The sequence below is a fragment of the Columba livia genome, chromosome 3 (assembly GCF_036013475.1).
Source record: "Columba livia isolate bColLiv1 breed racing homer chromosome 3, bColLiv1.pat.W.v2, whole genome shotgun sequence".
NCBI classification, from domain to species: Eukaryota; Metazoa; Chordata; class Aves; order Columbiformes; family Columbidae; genus Columba; species Columba livia.
In genome coordinates this window covers 98,610,093-98,631,541 of record NC_088604.1, presented here as the reverse complement: position 1 = coordinate 98,631,541, position 21,449 = coordinate 98,610,093, and the positions used below count along the sequence as shown (strand labels likewise).

General features: G+C 36.9%; 1 protein-coding gene across 1 annotated transcript in view; it reads left to right on the top strand.

The window, feature by feature from the left end:
- Positions 1-21,449, top strand: part of USH2A (usherin) — a 387,004-nt gene that overhangs the window by 221,640 nt on the left and 143,915 nt on the right. The window contains exon 38 of the mRNA XM_065058452.1: positions 6,727-6,906. Within this exon, the coding sequence (XP_064914524.1) occupies positions 6,727-6,906 (180 nt within the window). The remainder of the gene's footprint in view (positions 1-6,726; positions 6,907-21,449) is intronic.

The window sequence follows — 21,449 nt, the reverse complement described above, 5'->3', positions numbered from 1 at the left end:
CAGAAGGTGCCTTTGCCTGTTTTAAAGTGAGGAAAACTGAGCTGTCAAAGAAACAATTTGAGTAGTACAGTCAGAAACTACATCTGGGTTTCTGAGCTTTCAGATTTTTTCTGTATATGGCCATTGGACTTTCATTTTGTTCTTTAAATATTTTCTGTTTTTCAGTCTTAAAACTAAAGGCTTCTTTAATTACCAGGGAAAAATGAAAAAGCTAAGGTTTTTAAATGCAAATAATGCGAACTGTTCATTATTCACAGGAAAAGGAATATATTGGATTCATAGTTTTTCCAGTTCACCACAGTGCCTTTAAGTTATCCATCTTGTTTCATCCAGCAACTCCCTCTGGCCCATGAGTACGAAGACTTCCTGTGATAAGAGAAATTTTAAGTTTTGGACTCAGTTCTATGGACTGAGACCATGATATGTTCATAGGAACAAATAGTGGTTCAGAAGATTGAGGCACAGAATCAGCAGTGTACTCATCTGAAAAAATAACCCAAAACCAAAGCCCCTAACCCAAGAAAACCCCACCACAAAACACACACAAAAACCTCAGTGCTTTGTTGAAAAGACGGATATGGTGTCAAAGCACTGAAAGCACTTCATAAGATCAGTATAACAATTGGGATGATAATTGGAGAACAGTTTATTATTACAACTCTTAGGAAAAGAGAGTCACCAGTAATGATAAGGAAAGACTTATAGCTCTGTGTTATTGGGATAATTGAACTAATGGAAAGTAACTTTTTTTTTTTTTTTTTTAAATTCTGAATACTGCTCTAGAAGCAGTGGGAAAAGAAGAGAAGAAAAGCCTTAGCTGGGAGGAAACGAGTAGCTTGTGTGGAAGTTAATGAGGCTGAAGAACAGGCAAAACTAATGGATAAAAGAATGAGTTTACAGATGAGGAAGTGTGTATATTCACAGAATTTCTCCCAGAAAGATGTGGTGCCAAATAGCCAGAAGTCAGCACAGGGACAGAAACTGTTGGACACTGAGGATGAGGTATGAGGAAGGGTGGGGAAAAGAGGTGAAAAAGTGAGGTTTTGTTTCATTTTTATTTTGTTATCTAACTTTTTCTGTGACCCAAGATAAGATGCTCACACATATATAAAAGAGGCATAAAAATAACTGTGTTTGTGCTTGTTAACTAAATAATCTTTGTATGATTCTCTAGGTCCTCATATGAACTGTTCCTTGACCTGTATCTTTGCTACCTTTACTCTTTGAGTAGTCTTCTACAGTGGTAATAATTCTGTTTCTATGTTTTTGGACATTGTGTCGCAACATCCTCTCTAATGTAAACGAGATTATCAGGACCTGTATGTATATAAAGGAAACAGTATAGACTGATAATAATATTTCAGAGTATTACACAAAGCCTTAAACTCACTTGAAAAATACACAATATATAGTGTACTTTTGCGATTGAAGCCTCTCGATATCTTGAAATAGTGATACCGAAAGAACATAATAGCCCATTAAACATTTGTGATTGTAAGACTTACGTGTTTCAGGCTTAAGTACCTTTTAGGTGGAAATCTCTCTGCATTTCACAGACTATGGTCCTGTAATATCATTTAAGTTCGGACAAGTCTAGGAGTAAGATGAACAGCCAGTCACTTTCTAGGACACTGCGAATAGGAAGAGGTAAAAGTCTGTTTTACAAAGGCAGCTCAGCTGTTGAAATCCCATAAGAATACAAACACAGAAGTATAAGGAAGCTGAATTTTGACTAATATTTTCTATATAATGATGGCTAGCTCTTGATGATCAGGGCATGAAAACAATGTGAGTACCCAGTAGTATTTTTCACCAGCATGGCCTCCTTGCTTCCTGAAGTCAGCAGCATAGTTGTGTCAGTGTGTTTGAAATACTGACACATTAGACTGGTTATGTTTAAACTTATTACTTCGATAATCACAAATGCAGTGGCAGTAGTAGAAGTATTCAGTATTTGCCCACACATATGAAATGTGAGTATTTTCTTTTTAATATGTGAAAACATCTCAATTTATTACCCATTTCCTTATGAACATTCATTTTGATCCAGATGGAAAGAGTACCTTTAAATACAGCAAATTTGGGAGGCAGGGAGTGTGGAACAGCAAAACACCCACCAAAAAACCACATGCACAAAAATCCCCACAAAAAAACAGTTTTTAAATGTGAGATGAATGCATTTAGTTTGTGTTATTTCTTTTTTCCATTGTGGTCTTTGTCATAAGGATGGTTTCATGCTGTACCATCTCCTGTGCTACTTACAACCTTTGTCACATGAATAAGATATCAGAACACTAATGACTAATATACAGTATTCTGTGTCTGCTGATACTATACCATACTACTGTGACCTTTGCAATATTATGTATTCTGATTGGCTGTCCATTTCACCTCTTCCCCACAAGTTAATAAGGCTGTAAAAAGGACAGAACTTGAAATGGCCAGCCAGTCAAATTACAGAATATTGAAAAGGTCAGAGCAGTACAGCACAGAGAAAAAAATTATGGAATATATGAGGCATTAAAATTCTTGTGACAATGATTATAACAAGAATGGAAAAGGATACCCATTTATGTTATTTCAATCTAGTGAACCCCATAGGATGACGGACCCAGGACAGCAGTAATTTACGCACCACTGACCCACAGGATTCACCTATTTACAGGGGTACTCAGTAACAGGAATGCATGTGTGCTTGGGAGCTCCCTTCAAAGTGTCCACCCCAAAACACAATGCACTTGCAAACACAGATACTTACCAGCTAGAGTACTGTGTGAAACTATAACACTTCTAAACAATTATTTTGAATGGAACATGTATTTGTGTATCTTTTTTTAATGTAAGCATGTTTTGTTACTTGGCTTTGTATCAAGTGTATATAGTTTTTAAGTATGTATATGGATATTCTTGAGCACTAATTTTGTCATTTGGATAATGTCTTCCTGAAAAACTGAGACACTTTGATCTGGTATAAACCAGGGCTAAACTGGGAATGACAGATTTTTCTCAAATACCAGACTTATCCAAAGAAGCCCCTCAGAAATATTTGGGGGAATACAGAGAGACCTAGAGGAGGAAGGCTAGAAAAAGAACAAAACCATCACAATGCAAAAAAATATGTAAAGATTAAGGAGCATGGGGAAGCCTTCTGTATCTGCAAAGGGTTTAGTCTTTTTTGAGAGGTTGTAGGAGATGGTGACTCTGAGTCCCCTTCCATCTGAATCCATCTTTTGGTACAGGTGCTTGTGTGTCTAATTGTTGAATGACATGGTGAGCCAGTTCTAGGAGTTTGTTTTCTGCCTCCCTAGATAGGTTGTTCATGTTAGCTGTGTCTTGAGGGGATCTTCCTTGTTGGAGTGCTGGTGACTGTTCATGGAAGGACTCACAAGGCAGAAATGTGCAGGAATGAGGAGGTATTCAGGTAGAAACCACTTATCCGAAGTAAAACAATGTCTCTTAGAACTTTACCAGCGTTTGAGGCAGCTGCTGTTTAGTTCAGTGGCAGACTTGCTGGTAGGCTACAGTAGGACCTGTGAGCAGGATGGAGAGCAAAACGCACAAGAAAAATGGAAAAAAAGAAGCCTCATCCACTTATACTCACAAATAGGGTCCACACCAAAGCAGTCTGGGCAGGAATGGCACAGGGTGATATGACGGGGTTATCGCTGTATCACTTTCTGTCAGGCTGAACCTATGTGTCTGCATTTTCCAGCCCACTGAAAGCAAAGTTTAAGCAGTGAGAAGTGGCAAAGCTGCATATTGTAAGTCAGCCTCAGTAAGACCTGCATTTAAAACATGTTCTTCTAATATTTTACTTGCCAGCAGCAGAAATTTGCTTGGCTGGGAACTGGGATAAAATGCCTTTTGTCTGTGTAGTATTCAGGTTTGGAGATTTGCGAGTACTCCTCAGCTTTTTGTTAGAAGCAATTCAAAATTTTGAACTGCTGTGTTGTCTATCTCATTGTAAATTTGCAAGTTCATTTTTGAGCTGAACAAAATGGTTATGTAATTACATACTTCTCCTAATTATTGAGTAATTATATACTTCTTATAATTGCCGAGTAATCACTCTGCTATAACTAGAATTTAATGTTACAACTAATTGTATAATTACTGTATATTAATGTTGTTATCCAGGCAATTTGGAATAGAGTGGTATCCTTTTAATTCCTTTTCTGTTACTCAAAACTGTACTTTTAGAAATATAGCATAGTTAGCCACTGGAAGAAAGATTAATAGTGGGATAAAAATATCAGCAGAGGAAGCACATGCTTTCCTTCTGGGCTCAGGTGGATGAGAATAAGAATATTAACATGATATTGAGACTGTACTGTAGGTAGAAAAAGTTTAGTTTTCTCGTAGGTAGAAAAGCTGTGATACATTATGGGAGAAATGTGCTTTGTTGGATTGTATCTACTCCCAAACCACACAGAGAGACAGTTTTACAAAGATGCAGAAGGGGGGGGGTTGATATACAACGTAAGAGCTGAGATCAAGTAACGCATTTTTTTGGTGCTGGCTGAGTAGCCTGGGTACGTAAGAGTAATCTCAGACAAAATAACTTTGCTTTTGCAGAACTGGTGTGTCTGTATATTGAATGTGTAAAACGTGGTGGTTCTTCTTTCATTATAAGAAGCTTTGCCTCCATAGATGTTTATATAATGGGGTCTCTCAGGCTAATGTAAAATTAATTGAAAACCAAAATAAATCCACCAGATTTCATGAAATTATTCTACATTCACACTAGTGTAGTCTCTTCAGACAGTCTGGTAATATTTGAGCAATGAGGAACTAGACTACAAGACATATTTATAAAAAGAGTTTTATAAAACTCTCTCCCCAAAAACTCAAAGTTTGCCATATGTTGCCAGCAGAATAACAGAAAACAAGCTTTATGCAGGTCTGCAATAGAATTGCTCGGACTTGTACAGTGAGTCACAGATTGTTTATAGGAATCCCAAAATTAGAGGAAGGTCCAGGCCGCTTATCCATGGTAAAATGTAATGTGAACACGACTGAATTGTACTGCATATGCACATTAGTGCACGTCATAGAAATATGGAATATTTGGAAAACTGTTTGTTGTAGCTTAACCCCAGCTGGCAACGAAGCACTAAGCAGAAGCTTGCTCAAAAAAAAAAAAAAAGTAACATATGTGGGCTGAGATTAAGACAGTTTAACAGGATAGCAAAGGAAGAGTAATAATAATAATAATAATATACAAAATGAGTGATGCGCAGTCCAGCTGCTCACCATCCATTGATTTATGCTCAACTTGTCCCCCACCAGCAATGCGAGCCTCCAAGCCAGCTCCCCCTAGTTTATATACTGAGCATGACACCTTACAGTAAGGACAATCCCTTTGGTCAGTTTTGGGTCAGCTCTCCTGGCTATGTCCTCTCCCAGCTCCTTGTGCACTTCCAAGCTGAAAAGTCTTTGATTTAGTATAAGCACTACTTAGCAACAACTGAAACAACAGTGTATTATCAACATTAGTCTCATACTAAATCCAATATACAGCACTATAGCAGCTACTAGGAAGAAAATTATCTCTGTCCCAGCTGAAGCCAGGGCACTGTTTCAGGTTTAATAGCACTGTAGTTTTAGCGGTTCATTTGAAATTTGCATAAAAATGCATAAACCCAAAGAGTTTCACATAAAAAAATTATTTAAAAGATAGTTTCTAAGGTTTTTTTTTTTTAAATAACATAGCACTAGATTTTGTAGAGGACTCACATGTCAATATATAGACTTCTACCTGTGACAATACCTTAATTAATTTAAGATATTTTTAATAGTTATATTCTGTTTAATCTCATTCTCATACCTGTGGTCTTAGGCTTGTGTGATTCTGCTGTTGTTTGTAAAGCAGAATTTCCATTTACTTCAACGTGGGACCTCTCTGTGTAATGATGGATAGTAGTAATAATATTAATCATTTATATAGCACTTTATACATTCAAAATATTGGATAATTTTAAATGAGCTCAGCTTTGTTCCCGGATACATGAGTAAAATCTTAATTGAGTCAAAAAAGAAGTTGTTACTTGACATTTTTTTTAATTTTCCAGTCTTACTCATCAGCTATTTTGAAAAGGTTTATTTTGTTATTTCTGTATGGCAGAATATTGTCCTATCTTAAGTTTAAGATCTTAAAAGGGTTGTAAAGGACATGTAGGTTACTGTGGTGTCCTCTGATGATTTCAACTGATAAATTTGATACTTCAAATCCTTGTTTTATCTTTGAGAGAACTGCAGGCCATGCTGGAAAGCATGTGTTTCTTACTACAGATAACTAATTCTTACATGTGCACTGGAATTAGCTTGTAAACTCCTAAGGTAAGTCTTTTCCTAGTGAATGCAAAAAGTTTTATGAGTCTTTCATAAGCATAAGAATTAACCTTAATGTTTTGAATTTGCAGTTATCACACAATTGTTCTAGAACATGAAAAGCTGGCTTTTATTTGCAGTACCTAGCAGTCAGCTTTGCAACTGCATGGTTGGTTCATTTATTTTCCAAGTATTTCAAGTACAACTGTTGGCAAAAGAAGGAGAAAATGGTGATTAATATTTTTTCTCCCAAACAGACCATTTTTTGTTGTTATTTGGATCAATGGCAACTTTTCGTATGAGTAGAAATAAGACTTGGTTCATAAAGATGGTGAATTGTAGCAGATGCAAAGTCTAACATTTGTTCTTCTCCCCTCTTTTCTTTTTTCATAACAGCTAATGCTGATTATTCCATTGTAAATAGTACTCTGATGTTATGCAGCAGCAACGAATCCAATGTATGGGTACCCATTAAAGGACTGATTCCATTTTCTAATTACACAGTACAAGTGAATGCTTCCAACAGTCAGGGCAGCTTGATAAGTGACGCTGTAACAATAGTCATGCCTCCAGGAGGTAAGTATGAAAAAGTGCTTTTTCTGTGCATATAACAATTACAGAAATACTTTGTTGAACAAAATGATATTTATTATTGCAACTGAGAACTGGAAGTTCAGAAGAATATGTTTGCATTAGTAGTTCTTACTAACAAAATTATTCTTTTCAGCTTCTGATTTGTCACATTGTTCAATTTAAGAACTAGAGAATGGAAATAAGTAGTTCTATAGATAGCATATTATGTAGGTGAGGCATGCATTATATACTTCATTTTTTTTTTTTTTTCTGTGAATGATGGTGTATTCTATCATGCTTGGCTAATATAATCTAAGAATATGGAGAGTCACCTGCATTTTGTAGTGTGTTTTAGAATAAAAGATATAAATGCTGACTAAGAGCACTGACTGGATAGACTTAGCAAATTTGTTTAATAATAGTAATATAGATAATAGTAAAAATAGTTATACATTGAGCCAGAATACACAAACTGATGTAGCTGTAAGAAAGTCAATTGCAATGTACTGATTGACAGAATGAGGCTCTGAGCCACTCTGGATCTTCATAAAAATTTGAAATTAGAGAATTGACCAAATACCCCTTAAAAACTGCAGCTGATGTATATGTGTTCCTTTTGCATGCTCTTTTCATGGACATCCTAGTGAATTAGCTTTTGGTGAATAAATGCCAGTGGAATTTAAGGCAATTTTGAATTCTATAGTGAGAGCTCAACAAAACCTTACAGCAAAAAAAATAAAATTACACTTAGAACAGTTTGCTTCCAAACAGATGAATTGTTTAGGGGGCCAAAACAACAGAGAGACTTCTGAAAAGTGAATAAATTAAATGCAGAGTTTGTATGACACATTACTGGACCAGAAGGAAAAGGTAAATTCCCAGCACATTTTATACTTTTCCAATCTGATTGTCACAATTTACCTAATATTAACAAATATACATTGTTGTGTAATAATAAAACCACATCAATGTTTTACTGCTCATTTTAGACTCAGCGGTAAGATACTGACATTTCTAATCCCATTGTCACACTTCAATTTTTCATGTAGAAATGACAAAATTTGGTAGTAAAAAATTTACCAAATGAGAAGGGAAAGGATCTTTTAAGACAGGCAAGGATGTGCACAAGTTTATGACAGCCATTAAGATATACTTTCTTTCATCATTAGATTGTTGTTGATTACAATTAGAAAACTTATAGCTTTGAAATTATCTTTTTTATGACCTTGTGGTAGTTTAAAAGCAATACCTCATTGATTAAATAGGTTTTAGTTCATGCTTCCTTTTAGTTAATGATCTGAAAACATATTATCCTGATTTACACATAAAATCATGCTGAAAAGCATGTGGCATTCACTAGGATATGTGTGTTTAAGTAGAATTAAATTAGCAGTGAGAGTTATTAAAGAAATCTTCCATACTATTGTCTAGTGGACTGTGATCTGTAGTGAAATGAATAATAAATGGAGCAGTGCATATGAGAAAAGTACTCTCACATACACTATATTCCACTGAATGTGTGCACACATACAGATACACACTTGTGTATATCTAGGACAAGATATGTTTGCTTTACTGTGATGTTTATTACAATGACTGAGTGCCATAGAGTTATGCCATAACATAAACTGCATGTTATGAGCATAGTGGTAAGTTTACACTGGGCTGTATTGAGTGCCTTCACTTACAAGCATTTTCTAAATCATTAAATGAAACCTAGATGATACTAAATTCAGAAAGGATTTTACTTTTTACTTCAGTGGCCATGATTTCACTTTGACAGAAGTTTTGTTTGATCAGAGTGAAAGAGGTCTCATTATATACAAAATCACAGTCTTTTAATGAGTGTTAAAATGTAGCATTCTCTTTTCAAAGATAACAAAAAAAGCTGTTTCAAAAATTTACATTGTGGGGAATGCTTCATGGAGCTTGGTGGAAGATTGTATAAGAGGGAGGGTGACAGAGGACAAAGGGATATTCCATTTTGAAGTTACTGCAGATCACTGTTTTTCAATTATTATGCACATTTTCTTCCAACATGCATTTCTTTTGCTTCATTTTTTAAAGTGTTTTTAAAGTGTATATAACACATAATGTCAAGTAGACTAAATATTTAGTGTTATCTAATTGAATATATCTTAATTTCTCATCAATCTGACTTGCCAAGCTTAAAGCCAATGCTCAAAAAAAAATCTTAGAAATAAGGAATATATTTTATCTAAGCTCTTGACTAAAATTGCAGTGCAGGTTCAAGAGTTCTTGGAAAGATTAAAAAAAATAAAAACTGAATCCAAATGTTAATCCATAAATATGAAACTTTCTTTTGACCCTTACCCTGCAGTGGTCTGGAGTTACTAATGGGGTTAGGATTTCAACTCTTAATGGGACTTGGTGCATTAGTGTTTTGTATGCATGGAATTCAGCATTCAGTTTAATAAGTGGTTGACATTGGTGATGTCCCTTAATTTGCTTAAATCTAATTGGCTCTTTTATCAGTCAAACCTGTATGGATTGGCAATTGATCAGAAAGGGTCAGCCATGACTGTGCATGTACTTAAATGCTGGAACCACCAGTTAAAGTCACTGTTGCATAATAAGAAGCTCAAACCATGAGAACAAATGATCTTCAGAGTCGGAAGGCAAAAGAAAGCGGAGAAGTTTTTCAGGATGTTCAAGTTCAGAACAAAGGCATTATGGAGTATATAAATTTTAAATACACTACTTTTTGCCTCAAGACTTAAAGCTTTTTTTTCCAGCTGAACTGAAATGTTGTCTGAAACTGTCTTTGTTACATCAAAGAACTGCATAGAAAGCTAAAAGAGATGGAAGAAGCATAAAAGGGCATAGTTTAAAATGATTAGTGACAAATTTCATACTGCAGAGGTGGAAGTAAATTTTTTTGAGTTTTATATTTTTTCCAAAAAGAATAAATTTGTTCTATTTATCTTGTCCTAAACTGCTTTGGTAGAAGTTGTAAAAATAATATACTAGCCAGTGTTTCACATTAATTTGAGGATGCCAGCCAGTAAAAGACCTGGAGAAAAAAAATGGTTTAGAATTAATTAAATTAGGTAAATTAATTGAAATGATACAGTGGATGTAAAACTGCAAATGTCTGGGAGGAAATCTTCTGCACAGAGTCCTTGGTTATATATTTGTCTTCTTAATTAGTGCTATTTCTGATGTAGTGGCAGATAGAGGACTCCGTTAATTCAGGATTGCTTTATAATATGAGATGGCCAGCTAACAGAAAGTTGCAATCACTACTGGTGATTAGTATAGTATAAAATACAGATAGTACTCTAGCCTGAGTATGGAAGGGAATGAGAAGTCCTGTATGCAGAAAGGAAGAATCACAGAATCACAGTCACAGAATGTTTGGGATTGGAAGGGACCTCAAAAGATCATCTAGTCCAATCCCCCTGCTGGAGCAGGAACACCCAGATGAGGTTACACAGGAAGGCATCCAGGTGGGTTTTGAATGTCTCCAGAGTAGGAGACTCCACAACCTCCCTGGGCAGCCTGTTCCAGTGCTCTTGCACCCTCACTGTGACGAAGTTTCTTCTCAAATTTAAGTGGAACCCCTTGTGTTCGAGTTTGAACCCATTAGCCCTTGTCCTACCATTTGTTGTCACCGACAAGAGCCTGGCTCCATCCTCGTGACACTCACCCTATATATATTTGTGCAGATTTCTATAGAAAAGAGCCTGTAAGAATTGATATATATTCCCTATGTAAAAAGTAAGAGGGAGGATACTCTGGTTAAAAAAAAATTGCCTAAGTAGTGAAGTGTCTATTTAATCTCTGCCATAATTTATGAAGTATGTTGTTAATTTCTGTGCTATTTGATTTGCACAACGTAGGAATGTCTAGCAGTGAAACATACCAGATTTTTCAATGGCTTCCTAAGCACCTGCCCTTCACTGATTCCTTGTTTGCATATGGGATGTTGCATGCATCTGCTTGCAAGCTTGGGCTAGTTCTCAGCAGCAAAAAGTGAGCCTACATACTTGTAGCTGTTGACATTCGTTCAAAATCTGCAGAGGATGGTATCCTGCAACCAGATGATTTCAGCCACTGTCAGTTTAGGTAGCAACACCTCTGAGACTGGATATCGAGCCACATCATAGAATCATTGATCTAATTATGCAAACAAATAAGAATCACATCATACAACTTATATTCACATCAGAAAAGCATTTGCTCATGCAAGTGGATCACTGAAGCCAACAGGCCTCCTTACGTGAATTAGTATCCAGTAAATCAAGCGAACTGTTGCTGCTAGGCCAGAACTATTTAGGAAATAAAATCAAACCTGTATATGCTACAACTTTCCCTGTGATAGAGGTTTGTTTTTCCATGGTGCTTAGTATCACATTAAGAGTCACACCATAAAACTTTTTTTGAGATTTCCTTTACTTCAAATTTCAGGTATATCTGAAACAGTGGTTGCTTTTCTCACAGTATCACAGTATGTTTGGGATTGGAAGGGACCTCAAAAGATCATCTAGTCCAATCCCCCTGCTGGAGCAGGAACACCCAGGTGAGGTCGCACAGGAACATGTCCAAGCGGGTTTTGAATGTCTCCAGAGAAGGAGACTCCACAACCTCCCTGGGCAGTCTGTTCCAGTGCTCTGTCACCCTTACTGAGAAGAAGTTTTTTCTCAAATTTAAGCGGAACCTCTTGTGTTCCAGCTTGATCCCATTACCCCTTATCATTGTTTGCCACCAAGAAGAGCCTGGCTCCATCCTCATGGCACTCACCCTTTATATATTTATAAACATTAATGAGGTCCCCCCTTAGTCTCCTCTTCTCCAAACCAAAGAGACCCAGCTCCCTCAGCCTTTCTTCATAAGGGAGGTGCTCCACTCCCTTAATCATCTTCGTTGCCCTACGCTGGACCCTCTCCAGCAGTTCCCTGTCCTTCTTGAACTGAGGGGCCCAGAACTGGACACAATATTCCAGATGTGGTCTCACCAGGGCTGAGTAGAGGGGAAGGAGGACCTCTCTCGATCTACTAGCCACCCCCCTTCTAATACACCCCAGGATGCCATTGGCCTTCCTAGCCACAAGGGCGCAGTGCTGGCTCATGGTCATCCTGTTGTCCACCAGGACCCCCAGGTCCCTTTCCCCTACACTGCTCTCTAATATGTAATTTCCCAACCTATACTGGAACCTGGGGTTGTTCCTGCCCAGATGCAGGACTCTACACTTTCCCTTGTTAAATTTCATTAGGTTATTCCCCGCCCAACTCTCCAGCCTGTCCAGGTCCTACTGGATGGCAGCACAGCCTTCTGGCATGTCAGCCACACCTCCCAGCTTAGTGTCATCAGCAAACTTGCTGATAGTACACTCTATTCCCTCGTCTAAATCGTTAATGAATATATAGAATAATATTGGCCCCAGTACTGACCCCTGAGGCACTCCACTAGATACTGGCCTCCAACTAGACTCCGCACCATTGACTACCACTCTCTGGCTTCTCTCCTTAAGCCAGTTTGCAACCCACCTCACAGTATCACAGTATGTTTGGGATTGGAAGGGACCTCAAAAGATCACCTAGTCCAATCCCCCTGCTGGAGCAGGAACGCCTAGGTGAGGTCACACAGGAACATGTCCAAGCGGGTTTTGAATATCTCCAGAGAAGGAGACTCCACAACCTCCCTGGGCAGCCTGTTCCAGTGCTCTGGCACCCTCACTGAGAAGAAGTTTCTTCACAAATTTAAGTGGAACCTCTTGTGTTCCAGCTTGATCCCATTACCCCTTGTCCTATCATTGTTTGCCACCAAGAAGAGCCTGGCTCCATCCTCGTGGCACTCACCCTCTATATATTTATAAACATTAATAAGGTCACCTCTCAGTCTCCTCTTCTCCAAACTAAAGAGACCTAGCTCCCTCAGCCTTTCTTCATAAGGGAGGTTCTCCACTCCCTTAATCGTCTTTGTTGCCCTACGCTGGACAAATTTCACTCCTTTTTGCTATTTTTTTCCATTATTTTTTTCTGTTCCTTTTTTTTTTTTTTTTTTCTTTTTCTCCATTCTTTCCTTCTTTCCTTCTTTCTGTTGTAGACTTAGATTAAAATCCAACAGGATACTTTTTGTTTTATATCTTCTGTTTCTTTTTCATTTTTCTTCTTGTATATTTTCTTATGTCTTTTGTAAAGGTAGAGTAGTAAAAACATAATTTAGAAATGGAAAAAAAATGAAGGTAGATTAGAAAAAAAGCTTCTGGCATAATTCTATATTATTCATTGTGAAAAAGAAGTTTTAAAAATTCCAAATTCTCAAACATTTACATGATATCCTTGTAGCTTCAGAATAACATAATTTCCTATTTTGGTGAAGAACAGGAAGTGTTTTAAACAAAAACTGCAAACAAGTCAAAAGAGGTGGGCTAGGGAGTGTTATCAAGAAGTTCTTAATGAAAAACTATGACCATATCTTTTCTAGAGGTAGTTTAAGGAGAGAGCAGGATAGAGTAGGGAGGGGGAAAGAGTTTTCCTACATGTCTCAGTAATGACCTAGCTAGAGTGTCAGTTGCAAGCTGTGTATATTGTCTGTTCCCATTCCTTTTGTCTAGAAAGATCATTTCATGGAGATATAAAGGCAGGATTGCAAAAGTGATTGTGTGGAAAACTGGGAATTATCCTATGGAACAGTAATTCTTTAACCTCTGGAGTATTGAACTGATTGCCATTTTTGTTAGTTCTGCTTTCTTCTTTTATTCCTCTCTCCCAGACTGCTCAGCACATCTTTCAGTGAGCTCATACCATGTCTATCCTTGGTTTTGGGTGGGTGTTTTTGGTGGCAAGAGAAGAGAGAGGTAAGACTCATTCCTGAAGGGTTGTGTATTCAGACTCCAGCAATGGGAGGTACAGAGGTGCCGACTTCACTGCTCACTTTCCGAAAATTGCAGGCAGCTGGGTCTCAGCCTAACTCCACACATCATAAGGGACCACCTCAAAGTTGCTTTAAATTGAACCTTGGTGTAAGTCCCTACTCAGAAAACTGGAGAGGGCCAGAAGGCGATGACACTCCAACAATGTCTTTTTTCTTCTGATTACCTCCTTCTCTTTGCCCCTGCACCCTATACTTTTGGGGCTAGGCAGATGTCCCACAGTTAACAGCTGTGCTATTTCCATCCTCCAGACATAAGATACCTGTATTTATCAGCTCTTAGGTTGCTTTCTGTCTTCTGGAGCTGCACAAAACAGGGCAAGAAGATCAAAACTGCAGTGTTGTCTAGAAGAACGTGGATGTTTTTACTTGCTTGGGGAGTGCCAGATTAAAAAGAGAGAACTGTGCAAGAGCTTGAAATAGCCAATTGATCATCTATAAGGAGGCATTTAACCTCCTTGTAGAGGTCTCACTCCAGGTCTTTCCAAAACCTTGGCCTTAGCATGAGGTCCAGGCAGTACTTAAGATCTCATGTAAGAATTCTGTGGTAAATCAGATTTCATGCTGGAAAACTACAGCTTGATTGTACTTCTGAAAAACAGAATAATATACAAAAGTGGGAAAAACAGGCTTTTGTGGAATTTAGCAGCAGATCACTATTTAAAATTATTACCTTCCATCACATAAACCTATTTTGGACCAATTCTAATTGTACATAAAAAAGGACACAATTTAAATGAAGTATGCAGTTTTAATATAATCTTAAGCCTATTCATGCTTGGTTTTTTGGTTGTTTTAGTTTGTTTTTGTTTTTTTCCTGTGTTTTTTTTTTTTTTCTCCATTCCCTGTAAATCTGAACTAGACTGTTCAGTACTCTAATTAAAGTCAACATTCTCTATCTGATAAATTAGGTTCTTCCATTGAAGGAATTCTACAATAAAATGACATTGAAATTCCTAGTGAAAACGTACAGAAGACATTTGAAAAATCACAACATGAATTTTGTCTTTTGAACTATTTTCCAGAAATATGCAACTTTTAGGAATTGGATCAATTTTTATGTCACTTTGCCACTATGATTTGCACTGCTTTTCTAAAAAGATCCCTTTTTTATACTTATTTTTAACGGCTCCAACTCTTATAGTTTCCAGAATAAGATGCCATTTCCATTAACTGTCAGCAAAGGCAAAGGTCTGTGTGGGGGTTATTTTTGTTGTTGTTTTTTGTCATTTTGTTCTGTATTTTCTGCACTTGAAGCATCTTTATTATGGAACTCAACCTGCTGATCATAAAGCACTTGAGAAAAGTCACAAGGGTTTTTTTGAGGTACTTTGCACAGTTGATGAAGCTTTGAAGTTCCACCATTGGCAATGAACTTTGTAAGCCTCCAGCAAAGTTCTCTCAACCCATTACATGTTCACATATTCACCACATTTACCTAAAAAAAAAAGAAAAAAAAAGCTTAACGGGGGAAAAATTAAGGCTCTCTTAGGATCTTACTGTGGGTGAAATATACAGGGAGTCACATCACTATTCTTTTCCTCTCTTTAGCTAGGGACAAAATCAGATATAATCTTTCCTAAACATCATTGCCATAAACATGCTTTTGCTTTTTTTACTGCTTTTCTTAACAGTTAAATATAACTCCTGTTATCTCCTATATGGACTTTTTCTGTGTATTTTAAAAATAGATCTGAAATGGAACTTAATAAATCTTAAACTACGTATCTGAATTCTTAAAGCTATTTGAAGAATTAAAATATTTTTCCTGCATAGAGTTAATTATTTTTTCTGGTAGTGTTTTAATTTTGACTTTTGTCTATTTTTTCCTAGCATAGGCTCCTCATTATGTAACATGTATGCCGTTATCTTTGGGACAGTTGACTGAGTACCTGAAAAGAAAAAAAGACAGAAAGGGAGAGAAAAGGGAAGCTGATCGAGAATCAGTCCTTAGAGTGTCCCTGTATTGCAGTGCTGTTTTATGCTACCCTCTTTCTTACAACAAAGGCGACTATAAGAGTCTATAGCCCTTACCGATTCCTGAAACTTGACAGTTTTTTCCTCGCTGTGCTTTTCTTTCTGAACATTTATTTTTGTGTCTGCACGAACATGCAGATACAGACATACAAATATGTATATAATATATTAGTATGTGCATGTTCGTGCAGACATGCTGGAATTTTTCCTTTTTTTTTCTTTGGATTTGTATGCAGGTCTTATTTTTCTTCTGACAAATAAATACTATGCTCTTAGATTAATTCCGGGCTAGTAAAATAAGACAGAAAGGGAATTAATATATTTAATGTTACAGTGGGATATGTCCTGTATTGAATTATATTCTTGCTATTTGTATATTGACATATTTAATTTTATAGTTTTTATGAATATTTAATAATTCAGCTTTTCAACAAGCTTCTGAAGTGACTGAGGATTGTTATTCCCATTTACAGATAGAAAGATGTGAATATGTTAGCAAGGGAAGGTAAAAGAGACTTCTATATTCATTCTCAGGCTGAAAAATAAAATATACATGTCAGAAAGTTTTTCAGCCTCTCTTCTTGTCCCTGAGCTTAGACTGGGAGATTGCCTTTCCATGAAAGGTGTCACCATAGTAGAATGTGGCCACTACGTACATAGAAAATGACTGATTTTAGATTGTCTAAACAGCTCTAGTAGAAAACATAGAAAAGAAGCTGAATGAGTGAAAAGGTGACATTATATAAGGAAAGAATACTTCTCTTTTCTCTATTTTTCCTTCCACCAAAGTTGTGAGTGGTCTTACATACTAAGAAGCCTGTTTGAGAGGGTTATTCGTAAGAAATTGATAGTGCTGTCCAAAAAATTCAACAGAATGTTCCTGATGGTTGTAATCTGAATTAAGCAGCTGTAAATTTTCTGTGATAAATATTTAGCCCTTTCAGTCTATGTTTTAAAAAATGAACAAAAAAGAGGAAGCTTTCCCTGCCTCTTTACTTTTTTTCAAAAGATTGAAGAAAATCTATATCATGGAGAGTAAGTATTGCCAAGGTATTTCCTTTACCTCAAAGTATGGTAAGTTGTACGTGCAGATTGGAGTAAATGCTGTGACACATCTTGTGGCATATAAGGCAAAACACATTCAGCCTGGCTTGCATTTGAATAAAACGTGATGGTGTTACTAAGACCTCTAATCAATTAGGCCAATTTTGAATGAGAAGACAGTAGCCAAGGTCTTTTTAGTAAAAATACTTGGGAACAGGTAATTCATTGTTGTATATTGACACACTTCCACCAGTTCCAGTGGATTTATGTGTTCTTCAGCATTATCTGAGGAAATGAAGCCAAGACTTAATTCATATAAATGGTTTATTTGTTAAAAGTATCTAGAACAGGACATTAACTGACAAGTGGCTGCTTAATAATGCTGTATGAACACTCCTATGTGGATGGGTTGGGTAAAAAAGATTGTAATCCTTTTACCTTATGCATCAGATAAGTCATCTGTCTATTTTGCACAGATTATTTCTGTGTGTGAATAGGCTTGTCTGAATTGCTCTTTCTTCACCTTAAATATTAAATATTTTACTGAAGCAGATAACATCTGGATCATATTTATGTCAATTGAAATGCTGGTTTTAGGTGGGGACCAATCCATAAAAACAGTTAGGGATTTTTGCCACAGGTAGGTGGAACAGAGGCATCACCTTTCATATTCTGTCATAGTTTATCACTGTTGGAGCACTGGCTGAAAAAAAAGGAGAGCTGGATTATTCATCCTAAAGTGACTAACACTCCCATCTCCCACTTGCCAGGCAGCATGCTAACCTCTGGGTTCATGAGCAAGGAAGGCAGAATACTGCCCAAAAAACAACACCACAAAAACAACCAAACAAAAGATCTCATTTACTGGGAGAGAAGACAGAGCAGGTGCTATTGTAACCATGGGCTACAGACACTTCCCAGGTTGGGGTGAGGCAGGGTACATGTCAGCAGCAAAGGGGGCAAGAGGAGCAGGTCCGGAGTCCTGGGCATTTGTGAATCTGGATGTGTGTTATTCATCAGTTTTAACACTCAGCATGAGCATCAGAATATGGTCCTATTGCTGGTTTCTAATACAGCTTAATTTATTGATACTGCAATTGTTGAACTAGACTGTAATGTGAAGTGACAGCCATAGCATTGCAGTGGCAATTTTGAGAAGTGATAAGAATTCTTGTTTACTCTGTAAATGTGATTGTTCAGATTTGTTTGCCTCGGCCTCATGTGTTACATAAGAGAATAACAGAAAATGGTTTTTTGCTATTTTTTAAATTATAATAGTTTTATTTCCAGGATTCTGCTCTTTGCCATTGTGCAGATTACCCCACTAAGAGGTTGCATGTTGATCAATGCTAGGACTTGGTTACATAGGAAAAAAAACACTCAATACTGTTAATGATGACAGATAGATACAATTAAATTAATTCTCTGCCATCTCCTTTGATGTAACCAGGTTTTCCCCATTAATATTGATGGACTTTAGAGTCACAAGCACAATTTGGGAGGGGAGCAAGCCCCTGAATGTTGTATTTTGCTCTTTGTGGAGCTGACTATATCACTTTATGTCTAAATGTAGGGAAAGCTGCTGACAGTTTTGATATATTAAATTATAACTGAGAACTAATTCAAGGATCAAAGATGCTCTTTGGGAGAGATCACTTTACTGGTAGGAAAAATCATTACCTTTTTTCCCAGTCTCATATATTCGTACTGTATGTCTTGGAAATATCATTCCCTACAGTTTCTGAATCTTGATGTTTAATTTAACACAAAGGTCTTTGAGCAGCACAATGGGAGGGGGGCTTCTGCTAGTAAAACCTCATAGAAGGAAATTGAAATGTACATGTTTTTTCTCATTTATCAAAGAAGTGCAAAAATCTAAACTGACATTTTATATCAAATGAATTATGAACTGTGTACTTTGTACCTAAGGGAACAACAACTAAATTAGACTTTTGTTAAAAAGAGAGAGAGAGGGAAAAAATGGGCTTTTAATAACATATACAGTCATTTTTGGTATTTTGTCTGAACCTGACATGTGCTGTACTTTGCAGAAGAAAAATAGAGAGTATAGGCTACTTCAAAGGCTATATGCTTTGAATGCCTTAGAGTGAATTGAGAAGCAGGTTAAGATAACACACAAACTAGAGTTTCTACTTAATAAGTATTGCTGCTTTGATATTTTTGTTTTCAGCCTTGTCCAACTCAGGTGAACAAGACAGGATAATATGCTTTTTTTTAGTAGCTTGAAGATTGAAGCAAAGTAGTAAATGATTTTTTTTTAACTTTTATTTGTGAGAATATGTTTGGTACTAAAAAGATTTCCAGGGAGCAGAATTTTAGAAGATGTATGATCAAACTATAAGATGTAATTTTCGAAGAATCATATGGTCAGTATTTTATGGGCATGGCTTCCACTATCTTTAGGCGAGAGACACTTCTTGCAAGCTAAGAAGAGGAGTCTCCCAATCTGAAAAGTTAGAGTTTGTAACATTTATAAGATTTTGTACATTCCCAATTTCTGAATTGCCTTTACGACTTTCGATGACAATATATTTATTTCAGTGCATGTACGTAGAAGACTCTTTGATATTGTTGCGATAAGGACCTGCACCTTAGAGAAAATGGGAGATGAGAAGCTAAAATTCTGTGGTTTCTTTGACAACATATTCCCTAGAGCACTCCTGTGGCGCTTTTTGATATATGAACAAAATATCCAGGAACTAGTTGCTTTTCTCATGTCATATACATATATTTCATAAAGATTTATTTCAGATTATGTACGTTAGAATATACAAATGCTTTTGGAAACTCTGAAAACTCCTTATAGATCACAATGGTGTATGAACAGCGATTGTGACAATATCATACCATGAACACACCACAAAGTGTGAAACATGATGAGACCAGCTGTGTTTGTAGCTTTAGTATTGTTTTGTGTCAGTACCACTGGCAAACTAGAACCAAAACCAAAGCTGTAATGAGATGTGTCAAGGGTGGCACATCCTGAGCTGAGGTTTCCAAATGTACTTACACCAAGGAGGCAAGGCTGTAAATTCCCAGTAATGTTAAAGTCATCTGATCCTTTAATATGTGAGTCTGCTGTGAAGAGTGGTTTATTTATTGGGATAAACAATGGGTATTTTTAGTTAAAAGTAAGATGATTGGTTTTCCTCATTTACAACTAACAGTTTACTTTCATTATTCAACAATACTGATTTTCTTTCTTTTTCGAAAAGTTATCTCTATTTATAAATCATAATGCTCTATAGTATTAATCTCAAAACAACACGTAAATGCCACTGGAAAAATGGCAGTGTAAAGGTTCATTTTTCTGTTACAGAAAGGGAAGAAGAGGTGACAGTTTGAGGGGGTGCAGTGGTTTGGCGAAGCCATCACAGAGAGCTGGTCCCCTCCAGGCATACTGGAGAGTCAGACTTTCTGCTTGTGCTGTTTGTGGAGGAGATGAGAGGGATGGGGACAACAACTGTATGTGGAAAGTGTCACTTCCTTATTTCTCAACACCTGCCTCCCATTTCCCCTATAAAAATAAATTGACAATGAGACAAGGATATTTTGTGATTACCAGATATGACATAAATAAGTTAATTAGCAGGTGCAAACCCAATCCAGCTCTGTGTCGTCTGGATTACTAGGAGCAGAAGCTTTGAGGAAACCTCTTTTCCTCCTCTTTCTGCAGATAAGAAAAGAATTTGGGGGGGAAGATGTCTGTTGCACCTTCAGTTGTTTCGTGGCCAAAAGGTAGTCCAATGACCTGGATCTCACAGATACCTGTAAGATGTTCAAGGTATAATAATAATGCACCCCCCATTGTGCATTGTGGCTCCCTAACACCAGCTAATCTGTCATATTGTCATATCTGTTTTCTATTTATGGACGCTCTCAAGCTTGGATTCCACCAGAAATGGTAGTGTTTCACACCATCCTCTATGTATTGCAGAGAAATTTATGGATAAAAAGATCTATAGGTAGTCTTATTGCAGACCTAATTTATTTGCAAACCTGCATTGTTCTCCAGTCTGTACATTTAGGGATGTATAAATTGATGCTTCTGACAAAATGCACATCAACTGGTAACCCTTTTGTTTACTACCAGCAGCGTAGGCTGTTTTGTGAGTAATTGTCCACCGGCACATTCATACTGCCAGAGTGCACATAATGGTAGCATTTGAACCAGGAGCCTTCTTATTTAATGAGAATGTTCACATATTTTCTCACACCTCACTTTCTTTAGCGTTCAGTTCGGTTGCTATATTTTCATAGTTTTCATAGTTTCTTTTGCCACATTGAGTGGAGATAAAGCAACAATCATTTGAAGAAACCACATCCACTTGTTCAAGCAGAATGGTGCTTTCTGGTTTTGAATATCTTCTGTTGCTTTTAGGAGTCCCCTATTTCCAGATGTGTCTAAGAACTGTTTAGTTTCAAATGTGAAGTAAAAAGCTTAAAAGCCAGCCTGCAGTTTTTTGAAGTTGTGCCGTCAACATTAAGAAAGAAACTTCAGTGTAGTCGAGCATCTCCTCACCAGCAGTCTATAAGTCTCAGCAGAGATGTTTCCATCACTGTGGAAGCTAGCATACCTGCCTCTGGTCCTAGCTGTCTGTCTACAG